This window comes from Cygnus atratus, chromosome Z (genome assembly GCF_013377495.2).
Source record: "Cygnus atratus isolate AKBS03 ecotype Queensland, Australia chromosome Z, CAtr_DNAZoo_HiC_assembly, whole genome shotgun sequence".
Lineage (NCBI taxonomy): Eukaryota > Metazoa > Chordata > Aves > Anseriformes > Anatidae > Cygnus > Cygnus atratus.
In genome coordinates this window covers 84,263,516-84,277,285 of record NC_066396.1, presented here as the reverse complement: position 1 = coordinate 84,277,285, position 13,770 = coordinate 84,263,516, and the positions used below count along the sequence as shown (strand labels likewise).

Below are 13,770 nucleotides of genomic sequence, written 5' to 3'. Positions count from 1 at the left end.
CGCAGCGTACGGCAGGCGGGGCGGAGCCGACCCGCGGGGACGGCGCCGCGGGGCCGAGGAGCGGCCGCCACCGCAGCTGCCCGGCCCGGCCCGGCCCGGCCCTGCCGCCGCCTCCCCTCCCCTCCCCTCCCCTCCGCCGGGGCCCGCGGGCGGGGACCGCAGGTGAGCGGGCCGGGGGTGGGGGGGGCCGCGGGCGGCGGGGCGGGGCCGGGCCGTGACGTCACGTGACGTGCGCGGCGATGGTGGCCGGGAGGGGCCGCGCCCGCACCCCCCCGGCGGGCGGCGCAGGGGCGGCGGCGCGGCGCGCACCGAGACCGGCCCCGCTGCGGGGCCCCCCCCGGCTCCCGCCCCCGGCCGGCCCCGGCGGCGCCGTGCTGCCGGGCTGCCTCCCGCTCGCGCCGCCGCAGCGGCCTGGGTGGCGTTCTGCCGCGACGCAGCGCGCCTCGGGAGCAAGGTAGGTCCGCGCTGGTGCCGGTGGCAGCGGGAGCCGGAGCCCTGTCCGGGCTTGGGACTGACCAGACGTGCTCCCGCCCCCCCCCCCGGCCCTTCCGGAATTGCTCGGAGGGAACTCGGTTACTGCAGCGTGTGTACAAAGTCGCTGTCAATTGCGGCTTTAAATTGCGACTTTTTAGCAGTGATTAACAAAATACTCCCGTTTTACCTCCTCGTTGTATGTGCTAACATCTACAGAACCCCGCAGAGCGTCCATGTAGACTTCTGCCTGAGTATGGAATGGCGCAGTTTAGAGCATTCGTTCTTGGAGTGAGTTTCTGAAGAGCAGGAGCACACAGTTCAGCTGCTCCTGGATGAAATACCGCGGTCATCCATTGCACTGGTCATGTGGCGGCAGATACTTGCATAGGTTGAAGATATAACATACTAATTGTGGTGGTTTTACCCGTCTGGGCAGCCAGACTCTGCCGCAAACTCTCTCCCACCCCCCCCTTCTTCAAAAGAGGTTTGGGAGAAGAAAGTATACTGCAAAGAAAAGAAAAAAAAAAAACCTCACAAGTTGAGGTAAGGATAATTTAATTAAAAAAAAGAGAAAAAAAAAAAACAAACAAAACACGCAAAGGCCATGTGGAAGCACACAGAGAGAGAAAAGAAATTACTCTCTTAGTTCCCATCAACAAGCAATGTTTGGCCATGTTCCAGGAAGCACGGCCTGAATATCTGTAGCAGTTCTTTGTGAGGACAGACGTCCTCATAACAAGGGCCCCCCATCTCGTTCCCCTTCCCCACCTTTTATTGCTGAGTGTGACACCATATGGTATGGAATATCCCTTCAGTTGTTTTAGGTCAGCTGCCGTGGTGGTGTCCCCTCCCACCTCTTCAGCTTCAGAATCACTGAGGAAGGTATTTGGACAGGGTTTGTTTAAAATGCTTGATCCTCCAGTAAATAGTGAAGTTGAAGAGCTAGATGTAGAAATTCTTGCCATATTGAACAAGCAGACGTCATGCTGATGCTGAGCTGTCTGTGCCTCCTCTTTCCAATAGGGTGTTTCTGTGCACCTTTTCAGTTCTCCATATTATTTGTAATTTCATGTGTGAACTGGGGGAAAATCATAAACAGAGAAGCTGTCAAGTCAGTTTACTCTTCAGAGGCTGTTCTTCTGAGAGGAAGGCCACTGATAAATACTGCCTTAGTATCATGAATTCAGAAGGAATGCTTCCTGCACCGATAATGTGATAATAGAGCACGTTAACAGATCACAACAAGAATTCAGATCTATTCTTGTTGAATGCAGTTTATCTTTCCTTGCCTTTAAGTGGCTTTATTGTCAGTTTTGTGTAGCAGCCTTCCCTGCTGCTCTGTTTCTGAATGAATCAATTAGTGATATTACTGATAGAGATTTGTTCAGTTGTGTCACTGTGTCATGCCTAAAAAACTTCTGTGTTCCTGGCAACGGTTGTTTTCTCATACCGAGATGGTTTTCTAGCTTCCTAAGACCACAAATAGAGTCCATGATCTACTTGTCCTGTTCTTTATTGATTCCTGGAAAACAACCTGGTGACTGGGTGAGACGGCACATCAGAGCCCAGGAGTGCTGCGTTCTGGGCTCTTACTGTGTGTCTTGCTGTGAAGTATGATACTGTGCTGCAGGATCTAGAGACCAAGAGATGCGCCACGGGGCTGTCATGTGGGGAACAGAAACCTGAGGAAGCAGGTGAATAGCCACATGTGCTGCCATCATGGTGACGTTAGTTTCTCCAGATAACCAGGAGCGTCCAAGATATATTTATCCATTCTTTGGAAGCTTGCAGTTGGTCCTCTTAAAGATGCTCTTAGCAGCGGACAGACTATGCTGTTACTCTTTATTAATGAGTTGGTGTTGCCATAGCTTGGACTACCTACTTCCAGTACCTTTCAGGAGATGAAAGAGTACTAAGTTATATAATAACCTCTTACTCTTCCCTGGAGGGCTGGTGCAGTCAGCAGCAGGTTTTGCAGTGCAGTTTATCCTTTCTGATTCATAGACAAGCTGTAAGTCACATTCCCTGACAACGGGGAGACAAATGCTCTGAGTTGAACTATGTATAAAACCTGGCAAAGCAATCACCTCAGATGTGGTGCTCTAAGCTCAAGCATCAGTCAGAGTTGCTCATTGCTGATGTTTTCTGTGACGTTTCATGGGCGTGTGAAGAATACCTTTCATGGCTGGCATTCACCATATGGAAGTGTATGTAAAGGCAATGTAGCACTGCTATTTCATTGTTTCACTTGTATGGGGCAACCAGAAATCATTTAAACTACTGTTAACTAAAAATCCACCTTTTACTCAGTCTGAAAATGTTGTTAGTGTGCATTTTTCTAAGTCATAAAACTTGCTCAAAATGTCAAAGAACGTTAAGGCTTCCTTTCTGCCTGCCTCTACCCTACTCCCATCTAGATAGCCTATTAAAAAAAAAAAGACAGTAGAAAGGATATTATACAATGTGTATTTCAGAGTTCAGTAAAGCTTTTTAAGAAATGTATTATTTCTAATACAATGGTTAAATGCAGTATGAGTTTCTTGCAGTGTTTTGTAAAACATAGTTATGGCTAATTGGTCAAGAGTTATTAATACCGTAATGACAAACTTTCAGGTGTTGGCTGTTTTCCAGGGATTCCCGCAGTCTTGGTACCTATGATATCGCAATAAATTAAATATAGGTTTTCGGGAATGGGCTTTGAGATACAACAAATACATTGTCCTTTATTTTATGAGGAAAACCCAAGTTTCTGGGCACCTTTCAGTAGCATCTTTCAACTATATTTATCAAGGTCCTGCATCTGGGCTGGGGCAATCCCAAGCACAAATACATGCTGGGCAATGCGTAGATAGACAGCAGCCCTGAGGAGAAGGACCTGGGGGTGGTGGTTGGTGAGAAGTTCACCATGAGCCAGCAAGGTGTGCTTGCAGCCCAGAAAGCCACCCGTGCCCTGGGCTGCACCAAAAGCAGCATGGCCAGCAGGGCGAGGGAGGGGATTGTCCCCCTCTGCTCTGCTCTTGTGAGACCCCACCTGGAGCCCTGCGCTCAGCTCTGGGGCCCCAAGCACAAGAAGGACAGGGAAGCATAAGAACAAGTGCAGAGGGGGGCCACAGAGCTGATCTGGAGCACCTCTCCTATGAAGACAGGCTGAGGGAGTTTGGGATGTTCAGCCTGGACACGAGAAGGCTCTGGAGTGATCTTATTGCAGCCTTTCAGTATCTAAAGGGGGCTTATAAAACAGATAGCAACTTTTACTTGGGCAGACAAGGGGGGAATGGTTTTAAACTAAAAGTGGGGAGATTTAGATTAGAGACTAGGAGGAAGTTCTTCACTCAGAGGAGGGCAAGGCACTGGCACAGGTTGCCCAGAGAAGCTGTGGATGCCCCATCCCTGGCAGTGCTCAAGGCCAGGCTGGATGGGGCTTAGAGCAACCTGGTCTAGCAGGTGCTGTCCCTGCCCATGGCAGGGGGCTGAAACTGGATGATCTTTAAGGTCCCTTCCAACCCAAACCATTCTGTGATGCCTAATCTGAGGCCCAGTGACAGTGTGATTTAGCAAAGCATTAATCTAAGTTCCCTGGGTACCCAGAAAGTCGAGTAGAAGTGGTCTGTGAGCTTCATGAAGGCTGCCGAAACTGGCTGCTGAAACCACCCCACACAGCTGGAAGCACCTGTGTTCTTCAGCCAAGTAGGCATTTGCACAGCATTTGGTGGTGTACATGGCTCGGTCATAGAGACACGTAGAGACTTTGAGACTTTGGCTTGTTGTAAAGGAAGTGATGAGGGTATGCAGCACATGACTGTTTCAGGGGAGTCTTTTTGGCCAGCTATTCCTGAAAGTTGAGCTGTCACTGAGCCAGGAAAAGAAAGACAGACTAAGGGGGTGTGTCTAGATATAGGCCATTCGGAAATTTCTTGATATTGACTTAGATGCTTTGCATATATTTAGTGACCTGAAGTAACTGATATCTCACCTAATACCATACGTGGATTGTATGTAGTATACAACTCAAAACTAGCTTTCTGGTTTTCAAGCGAGTCACGCAGAAGATCTCAGCTACTCTGTGTTTCTTGATTTTGGTCTGAGGACTTCAGCCTTTGCGGTGTAGTACATGTGAAATACCAAGGCAAATCAGTGTTACTTGAAGCAGAACTGGTGGTTGTCTTGTCCCAGGTACACCCAGGCTTCAGGCATTCCTTGGTGACTTAAAGCAAGATCACTTTCTGAATTTTGAAATCCAGTTTTTGACCACTGATCAAAAACAGAAGGTCTTGCCTATTATCTGATGCTCAAGCACATGTTGCTGCCAGGGCAGAAAGGACCATCTTCCTTTCTGGAGTCCAGCTCTACCTCTCTACTGATGTGGAATCCTGTCCTGTGTTTGTTTTTCTAACCAATCTACACTGCATGGGTTAGAATGCCTTACTGCATAATCTGTTGAAGGACACTGCCTTACTGCATAATCTGTTGAAGGACACTGCCTCCTGGAACTGTTTTGTTTTGGGCAGTACACAAGCTCTCAGTATTTGATCTGCTTTATAGTGCCTGAAGCACTGTAAAATGACCTGAGGTAGAGTGCATTGAATGGGCAGTGGTCAACTGTCTGGGTATGGCATTGCTCCTGATGACCCTTTGCAGCTGAAGCAGCTGATGCAGGGCCTTGCACTTTGTGTGCCTCTGGAGCAAATGTGCAGATAGAACAATTCTGTTCTCAGTTGCAGATGTGGCACAGTAAAGCTCTCCTGCCTTTGTAGGTGGTGGTAGTTACGGTTCAGCACTGTTGTTTTTTTTTTAAAATACTTGTGATTAGTACCACTACTCAGCTGCAGTCTGTAGGAAAAAGAGATCCTCTCCTTGTCCTCCTTCAGTAGATGCCTGGTGTTGTCAGTGTGTCTGCCTGTAGACTGCAGCACCGTTCACAGTGCAGATCAGCCTGGGATGTGAAACTTCACAGCCTTAGAGCTGCTGCTCCTGGGTGGGGAGTGAGTCGAGAGCAAGGCTGTCCCACATAAAGGTCCCTCACAAGTGAACATACTGCAGTGATGGTAGTCCAAAGGGAGGGAAAGAAGGAGTTTCTTTGGAGCTTGTGGCAACTCCTAGGCCTCCCTGTCTGCTTTTCGTCCTCTCCCTAAATTCTCCCTAAATCTTATTTTTCCGTCCCGTGAAGCCAAGGACAGAGTGTTATGCCAGAGATAACACCTGGCTCATCTCAGAGCCGAGCAAATAGAGACAAACAAGAAATTGTTTCACAGTCCCTTTTCAGCTTTCCAGAGAAGCCTGGCTTGAGGGGAGTTTTCCTTACAGAGGAGGAAGTCCATGTGCTGTGGTTGTTGAAACAAAGGAAGGCATTTGTTTAACTAGACGTGCAAAAGCTGGAAAGGCAGGCAGCTATGCAGCAGCACTGGTCACAGAGCAGCCCTGACCTCTACCAAATTACAAATACTTCCTGCTGGGACTTGTGGCTCTTCAGTCTCCTTGTGATCCTTTTGTCCTGCTGCCTGAGGTTGCTGGGATTCAGGGTCTACTATTGTTCCATGTCATTCTGTAACCACTAGGAAGGATTTCCTCACTTTCCCTTGTGTTACACTTCTCTTAGAGGAAGTGTGCAGAAATAAAAACTGTGCAATTCCAAAGATTGTCTGTCCTTTTTTTTTTTTTGTTTACTTGAAAATGTCCTGTTTTACTCTCAAATATGTGTTCGTAGTGGAATGTAAGTAAAATCACCTATTACCTGTATTTCTGTTTCTTAACAACAAGTTTAATTTCATACTTTTCTTTTATATCTCCATCTGTAGAGATGATTGGAACTGTGACATATTACTTAATTGGATCTTATTACAGTGCATATTTCATGCATTCATGCATCATAGGTTGTGTGTTGCCAAATTAGGGGATTCTTGATGCACTAAAAACTGGACCCCCAGCATTGCTGGAAGGCATAGAGTGCAATTTCTTACTGCTTTCAAAATACACAGGAACCAATTAAAGGTTGAGGCAAATGCTTCTCGACTGCCTCTGATTCTTGTCAGCAGAAGTTTTGTTTTTTTGGTGTTTACATAAATTCTGCTTCTTTGTGAATCTGTAGGCTTTTGACAAGGAGAGGGTTCTTAGTCCAGTGTACTATATGGTGAAATGTTTCTTAAGCTAGCACCTGCAAAGTGTGCATTGTGCACCTGGGAGAAGTGGGAGGCAGCAGCACCTTGCCTTGGGAGCTGCCTCTTGCTGCTCTTCTGCAGCTTGGCAGCTGGAGCGGACAGGGGGTATGTAGTCAGATTTTGTGTCAGCCAATGGTTTTAGTCTTTGTCCTTTTATATTAGTTTGCCACCTCTTCTGCCTTGGATTTGGATCTCTTGGCCTACTCCATTACTGATTCCCTTCCTTTGATAGAGCCCAGTGTCTGCCTGCGTGCAGCAAAATCCGCATACTTGAGCAGGTCCCTTTCTTTATCCGGATTGCCTTTAAGGGATTTCATAAATCTGAATCAGAAAATGATACCTGCTGTCACATGCTAACATCTGTAGTAGCCTCGTGACAGGCTGACGATGGAGAGTATCTGCATCAAAGTTGCATCTGAGCTGCTGTTGGAAGCCCACAGGTCTTTCTTATTCTGTAGCTGCCTGGTTACACAAATGTAGACCCATCGGTTGAGACCTTTTGTGTATTGCATACCTTCTTGACCTTTGCCAACGTTTTTTTTTTTACAGCAGTACGTGTCTCAAGAGTAGTAGTCCCATATCTGCCCTGCCTTGCTTACTGCTTTCTGCATAGCAGCAAAGAAGAGCACAGAGCTTCAAGCTGCTTAGGGCCCTCATGCCTCTCCATCCTCAGACAGCCTTTGTGATCATGTGCTGCTGCTTCATGCCTAGGATCTCTGGAGATGGGCTTTGCGTTTCTGAGATACTGCTTTTTCTGGTGATCCTTCCAACTTAATGATATGCAGTACACTATATAATGTAGAATGCTGCACAACCACTAATTTGGAGGTAAATGGTTACTATATATCCAGGTGAATAAAACTGCAAAGTGATTAACATCCATGTTACCAAATGCTACCAGTTTTTCTCTGAATGAGTGTGTGTACTTCGCAGGTACTGTCTCCAGCCTCCATGTAGCTTCTAAGCAAAGCCATTGTGTAAAATGAACCACCTGTGGAGATGAGTTTCAAATACAAACATTATTTCTAGGCAGACTTTACTTTTCTTTACTGATAGGATGTGTCTATCAGAAACTCTTCATGCATGTTATTCGTATTAGTCATGACTGCTCATATGCAAATGCAGCACGTGGTTTGTTCACAATTTGTGTGATAAGTGAAGTAAACATGTAAATTTGAGGACAAAATTTCTGTACCAGTAGACTCATATTTGACCCTTTTTCAAAAGAATAATTCTGTGTGACCTTTTATTGTAGCTACTTTACAGTTGTGCCACATGATACTTTGGTATTGATATTGAAAAACAAACATTAACACAAGTATGTATGTAGATGGACATACATCCCCTCCCTCCAAGCAACCTTTCCTTTGCCCAGATTTTGCACTTTGTTGATTTCTTATGAGAAAAAGTTGAGGTGACGCTTCATGAGTCTTACGGTGAGTACAAAGATTTTATTTAGGTTTGATTGCTGGAAATTTCTGGAAAAAAAACACCCCTGAGTTTGTCTAGTTGTCTTGAGTAGTGCATCGTTTTATACAAGTTCTCTATAATTTCCTTATGGACCAAGAAGGTTCGTAAGAAATAATGAGTATAGAGACAGCTCTTAATGTCTGCTAAACTTTTCTTAGTACCATTTTATGTATTTCCTAGAAAGAAGAGAGGAGTGCATCCCAGTTTATATGCTATAGTGGATATGAAAATTGCGTTACACTTCTGATAGATAAAGGTTGCAGTCTGAGATAAGAACTGACCACTTGTTCCAGTGCAGGAGTGTCTTGCCTCTTCTGAGTGTCCGTGTGAAAAGCGGGTATGTGATTGATGGTTCAGTGCAGTAGCTGAGAAACTGCAGAAAGTCATTTGCAGAAGGCAAGAGCTGGATTGAATGAGACTGGCATTAAAGTTCAGACTTCAGTGGGAGTTTATCTAATACCATAAGCAATTTAACAAAGCTTCCAGTGGATTCTTCACAATTACTTTTTGTTGTTTCTGTTTTTACTTTTTTAATATAACCAGGATCTGATGTTTTACTATGGAGTATGTTTTAGTTTGGACGGAAATTAACAGAGGTAAAATGACCTGCATTATTCAGTTTGCAGTGGAGCTGCCTGTGACAAGTCTGATGCTTAGGTCGCTGTTGTACTAGGCCACCTCCATGACAGAATCAGTTTTTTTTTTTTTCCCTTGTGCTCTTTGCAAGATTGCTAGTTCTCATACAGTAAGAGTGTAGCAGTGGTGAGTTAAGATCTAGTTATTGTTCATCTGTATTTTAGCCATCATCCTTCCTTTTTAAAACCAGTCTCACTGTGGTCTAAGTAGAACCTCATCCATTTTTAATATTATAGTTACTTCTGCTTTGTTTTATAGGATCATGGATTTTCCAGGACACTTTGAGCAAATCTTTCAGCAGCTCAACTACCAGAGGCTTCATGGCCAACTTTGTGACTGCGTCATTGTAGTGGGAAACAGGCATTTCAAAGCCCATCGCTCCGTTTTGGCAGCGTGTAGCACGCATTTCCGAGCTCTCTTTACTGTAGCAGAAGGAGATCAAACCATGAATATGATTCAGCTGGATAGTGAAGTGGTGACAGCAGAAGCTTTTGCTGCTCTCATAGACATGATGTACACTTCCACACTAATGCTTGGAGAGAGCAATGTTATGGATGTCTTGCTGGCTGCATCTCACTTACATTTGAACTCTGTTGTTAAAGCATGCAAACACTACCTTACTACCAGGACACTGCCAATGTCTCCACCGACTGATAGAGTTCAAGAGCAAAATGCACGCATGCAGCGGTCTTTCATGCTTCAGCAGCTTGGGCTGAGTATTGTGAGCTCTGCCTTAAATTCCAGTCAGAGCTCAGAGGAGCAACCAAACACAATGAGCTCCACGATGAGAAGTAACATAGAACAGCGCACTACTTTTCCGATTCGCCGTCTCCACAAGCGTAAGCAGTCTTCAGAAGATCGGGCCAGGCAGCGAATGAGGCCTGCCATAGATGAGTCTGTTTCTGATGTGACTCCAGAGAGTGCGCAGTCAGTAGTTCATTCACGGGAGGATTTCTTTTCAGCAGATTCACTGAAGATTGTGGACAACTCAAAGGCTGATGCCATCACTGATAACCAGGAGGATAGTACTATTATGTTTGATCAGTCTTTCAGTGCTCAGGAAGATACTCAAGTGCCCAGCCAGTCTGACAACAGTGGAGGAAACATTCCACAGATGTCCATGGCATCCCAGGCAACACAAGTGGAAACCAGCTTCGACCAGGAGGCTGCATCTGAAAAGAACAACTTCCCATGTGACAATCCAGAGGTCAGTTTAAACGAAAAGGAGCACATGAGGGTGGTGGTTAAATCTGAGCCCTTGAGCTCCCCAGAGCCTCAGGATGAGGTGAGTGATGTCACATCCCAAGCAGAAGGCAGCGAGTCTGTTGAAGTGGAAGGAGTTGTTGTCAGCGCAGAGAAGATAGAGCTAAGTCCTGAGAGCAGTGATCGTAGCTTTTCTGATCCGCAGTCTAGTACTGATAGGGTGGGAGATATCCATATTATGGAGGTGTCAAATAACCTGGAACACAAGTCATCTTTCAGTATCTCAAATTTTCTGAATAAAAGCAGGGGTGGCAGCTATGGTGCTAGTCAAAATAATGATGACAACATTCCAAATACAACAAGTGACTGCAGAATGGACAGCGATGCCTCTTACCTGATGAGTCCAGAATCAGGGCCTGCTAGTGGTCATTCATCTGCCACGGTCTCTCATGTTGAGAATCCTTTCAGTGAGCCTGCAGAGTCTCATTTTGTTAGACCAATGCAGGATGTGATGGGTCTTCCCTGTGTGCAGACTTCGGGGTACCGGGCTGCAGAACAGTTTGGCATGGACTTTCCACGGTCGGGCTTGGGCCTCCATTCTCTCTCAAGAGCTATGATAGGCTCTGTAAGAGGGGGAGCCAGCAGCTTTCCTGGCTACCGCCGCATAGCCCCCAAAATGCCTGTTGTGACCTCTGTCAGGAGCTCCCAGCTGCAGGATAACTCATCCGGTTCCCAGCTGATCATGAATGGGACCACTTCTTTTGATAATGGGCATCCTTCACAACCTGGTCCACCACAGCTGACAAGGGCATCTGCAGATGTTCTTTCAAAATGTAAGAAAGCCTTATCCGAGCACAACGTCTTGGTTGTAGAAGGTGCACGCAAATATGCATGTAAGATCTGCTGCAAGACTTTTTTGACCTTAACAGACTGTAAGAAACACATCCGTGTGCACACAGGAGAAAAGCCTTACGCCTGTCTGAAGTGTGGCAAACGATTCAGCCAGTCCAGCCACCTGTACAAACATTCCAAAACAACCTGTCTGAGGTGGCAGAGCAGCAACCTACCTAGCACTTTGCTTTAACCGTTTCCACCCCCCAGCCTGAATGAGAGTGCCAGTACAAACTCTTTAACTCTCTGAAGCACTGCAGGAACTTTAACACTATTTTGCTCAAGCTAAGAAGCTGCTCTCATAGATCCGTGAACACTTGTGTGTGGTTGTGCCACACGCAAAAGTCTTGGTTCTGTAAATTGGGGATAATACCATACCTACCTCACAGGGGTGTTGTGAGGCTTAAGCAACTGTTAGTGAAGAACTTTGTGGTCCTCAGAAGTCAGCACTACACAGTCTGTAGATGTGTGAAATGTTACTGTTACGTACATGCAAGCCTGGGGCTTACAGGGATACAGCCCCTAAAACTAAGTTCCTTTGCATGGCAGAGGGGGTCAGGATTGAGTGAGAGTGATCTCATGAAGTAACACGTTTCAAGAACGAGAAACTGAAGTGCTAATTTCTTGTGTTTTTTTTTTCTCCTGAAGTATTTTGTAAAAGTGAAAACATTTAAATAAATAATCTGCAAAAATCAAGTTGTTGCATTATGTGTGAATGGTAATGCAAAGAGCTGTTTACTGCAGATTGCATATCTTTAGAAGAAAAACAACTTTGGATGCACCTGTCTGACATAAAATGCTTTAAAATATGCTAATTATAAAATAGTTTTAGGGTTCTGAATGTATGTTTGCTTGTTTTGTAGTAAAGAACACTGTGTAATGAAGGTGCTTAAATTAAATCCAAGACAAGTAACTTTTGGACTACCACTTGTATATATACTTGGAATACAGCAAGATCTGGATGTTTCACTGATTTTTTTTCTCTGTAGAAGAAACTTGTATTAAGTGATAAGTGAAGTACTGTTTCTTGTTTGTGCTATTCTTAGCAGTATCTTAACCAATTTGTATTTCCTATCTTAAAATTCCATATACACAACAGTCTGAAAAGAGCTTGTCTTTGTCTGTTTTGTTATTTTGAATGAGAGAGAGAATTTGTGATGGCATTTTTTTAGTGTTTAAGATAGTCTCTTGCTATTCCCAGACATGCCGATAGTCAGTCTGATCCACTTTACTGCATAAGCACGTTGTTCTTTTCTGGTACTCTTTTCTTCAGGCTTTAATTTTCTCCTCTGTACGCTTACTTTCCCTCACAATTATGAATTGTTTCTTACATCAGAGGAGTCAGGAATGGTCCTTGCTTGCCATATTTATTTATGTTTCTATGTAAAGTGTAGTAAACAAATCCAATCCTTTTGTTTAAAGTAGTCATAAATGTACCTTTCTACATAAAGTTAAAAAAAGAGAATAGCATAAATTTAATTAAAAAAATAGCACTGCACACTTTGTAAAGCAGAAATTCAGTGATCTTTGTTCTTTGAGAGAACAGCATACATCTTGTTTAATTTCCTCCTCTTTGATACCATTGTAACTAATAGTATTTGCAGTGTCTCGTTTTCTTTGTTGGATGCATGTGAACTACCAGCTTTCAGAATGCTGGGTTTCTACATTTGGAGTGCTTCTCCTGATAAATGCTGTTCTACCATATTGAAGCTGGGTCAGGGCTTCAGCACATCCATGCTACTCTGGAGAGACAGATGATTGATGTTTCCTGGCATTTAAGTCACAGAGCAACTGCTTTCTGTTAATACAAAAACAATTTGCAAACTTTTTTTTTTTTTGATTCTATATAGCCAAGATATCCTGTGTGATGATACTCAGCAGTTTTAAGGAGTTTGTGTTCCTAGTAGTTAATCTTAAACATCTTGGTCTTGTGTTTTGCTAAACAGAAAATAAAATCCTAATACGCACTCCCATAGGTCATTTACCAGGATGAACTGTGAACACTGTTGAAGACTACAAACCAAACATTCATTGTCAGACCAAAGGAAACATAAAAAGCTTTCTGTACCTGGCTTTATGTGAAACAGTAGTCAGCTACTGAAGAAATGTCTAGTTACACCTCTCCGTGCTGAAAAGAAAATTGCCAAATGTCTGTCAATGTGTCACTTACACCTTGAGCATCCAAGGTAAACAGGAACATGGAAACATGAGTGATTGAATTGATTCCTTTAAAAAGTTAAAAATTCTTTATTTAATGGTCATATTTGTAGCTCTTGATTTTTAAAGAAGTAAAACAATGTGACATTTTTAAAAGCTTTAGGATATGCCACTTTTTTTTTTTTATAACCATTTTGATATTGGGGGACTGAAGGCATTGAGGGATACTAAATAATCTCACTAAAACATGAATAAAATACAATATTTTGTACTTCAGTATATTCTTGTTGGTGTCTTGCCTTATTGGTAGCATTCTGGCTGGTTGTTTCATCTTTCTTGCATTTCTACCATTCTGTTAAAAACTAGTTTTTTTTTTTAATATACATTTTCTGTATGTTTCCTACAATGCATCTGAAATCCTACAGCATGTAGGAATAAAGCAGCTGTGTGAGTACGGAGATTAATTAAAAACTAATGTGATCAGGTAAACGTATTAAACTGTACTTTTTCAAAATCTGTTCTTTTATAATAAATTTTCATGTTGTTGTGAAATACCAGACCTTGTGTGGGAGGACTCCTCTCCTTTCTTAAAGAAAAAAATTAAACTTGCGGCATCCTTGTAAGTAGCAACTTTGATTTTCTGTTTTCATTGACATCTTGTGCTTTTGGAGGAGCATGCTGCAAATCCAGGAACTTGTGGCTGACTTGTTGCCTTCCTAGTCTTCCAGTATGACGCAGTACCTTAGAATGACAGCTCCACTTAGCTGTCCCTTATTGTAAAATG

General features: G+C 44.1%; 1 protein-coding gene across 4 annotated transcripts; it reads left to right on the top strand.

Moving 5' to 3' along the window:
• The first annotated feature begins 116 nt into the window (after positions 1 to 116).
• Positions 117 to 13,569, top strand: ZBTB5 (zinc finger and BTB domain containing 5). Of its 4 annotated transcripts, none has more exons than XM_035567633.2 (2): positions 117 to 162; positions 8,994 to 13,569. In XM_035567633.2, exon 2 carries the CDS (start codon positions 8,998 to 9,000, stop codon positions 11,020 to 11,022), a length of 2,025 nt encoding a protein of 674 aa, XP_035423526.1. In that variant the 5' UTR covers positions 117 to 162; positions 8,994 to 8,997; the 3' UTR covers positions 11,023 to 13,569. The 4 variants fall into 4 exon arrangements, with proteins under 4 accessions (XP_035423526.1, XP_035423525.1, XP_050572528.1 ...); XM_035567632.2 differs by lacking the exon at positions 117 to 162 and adding an exon at positions 353 to 454; XM_050716571.1 differs by lacking the exon at positions 117 to 162 and adding an exon at positions 1,016 to 2,168.
• Positions 13,570 to 13,770: the final 201 nt, after the last annotated feature.

Bases quoted from the DNA above. Each gene is read 5' to 3' on its own strand.
- ZBTB5 (XM_035567633.2), top strand. From the start codon at position 8,998: ATGGATTTTCCAGGACACTTTGAGCAAATCTTTCAGCAGCTCAACTAC.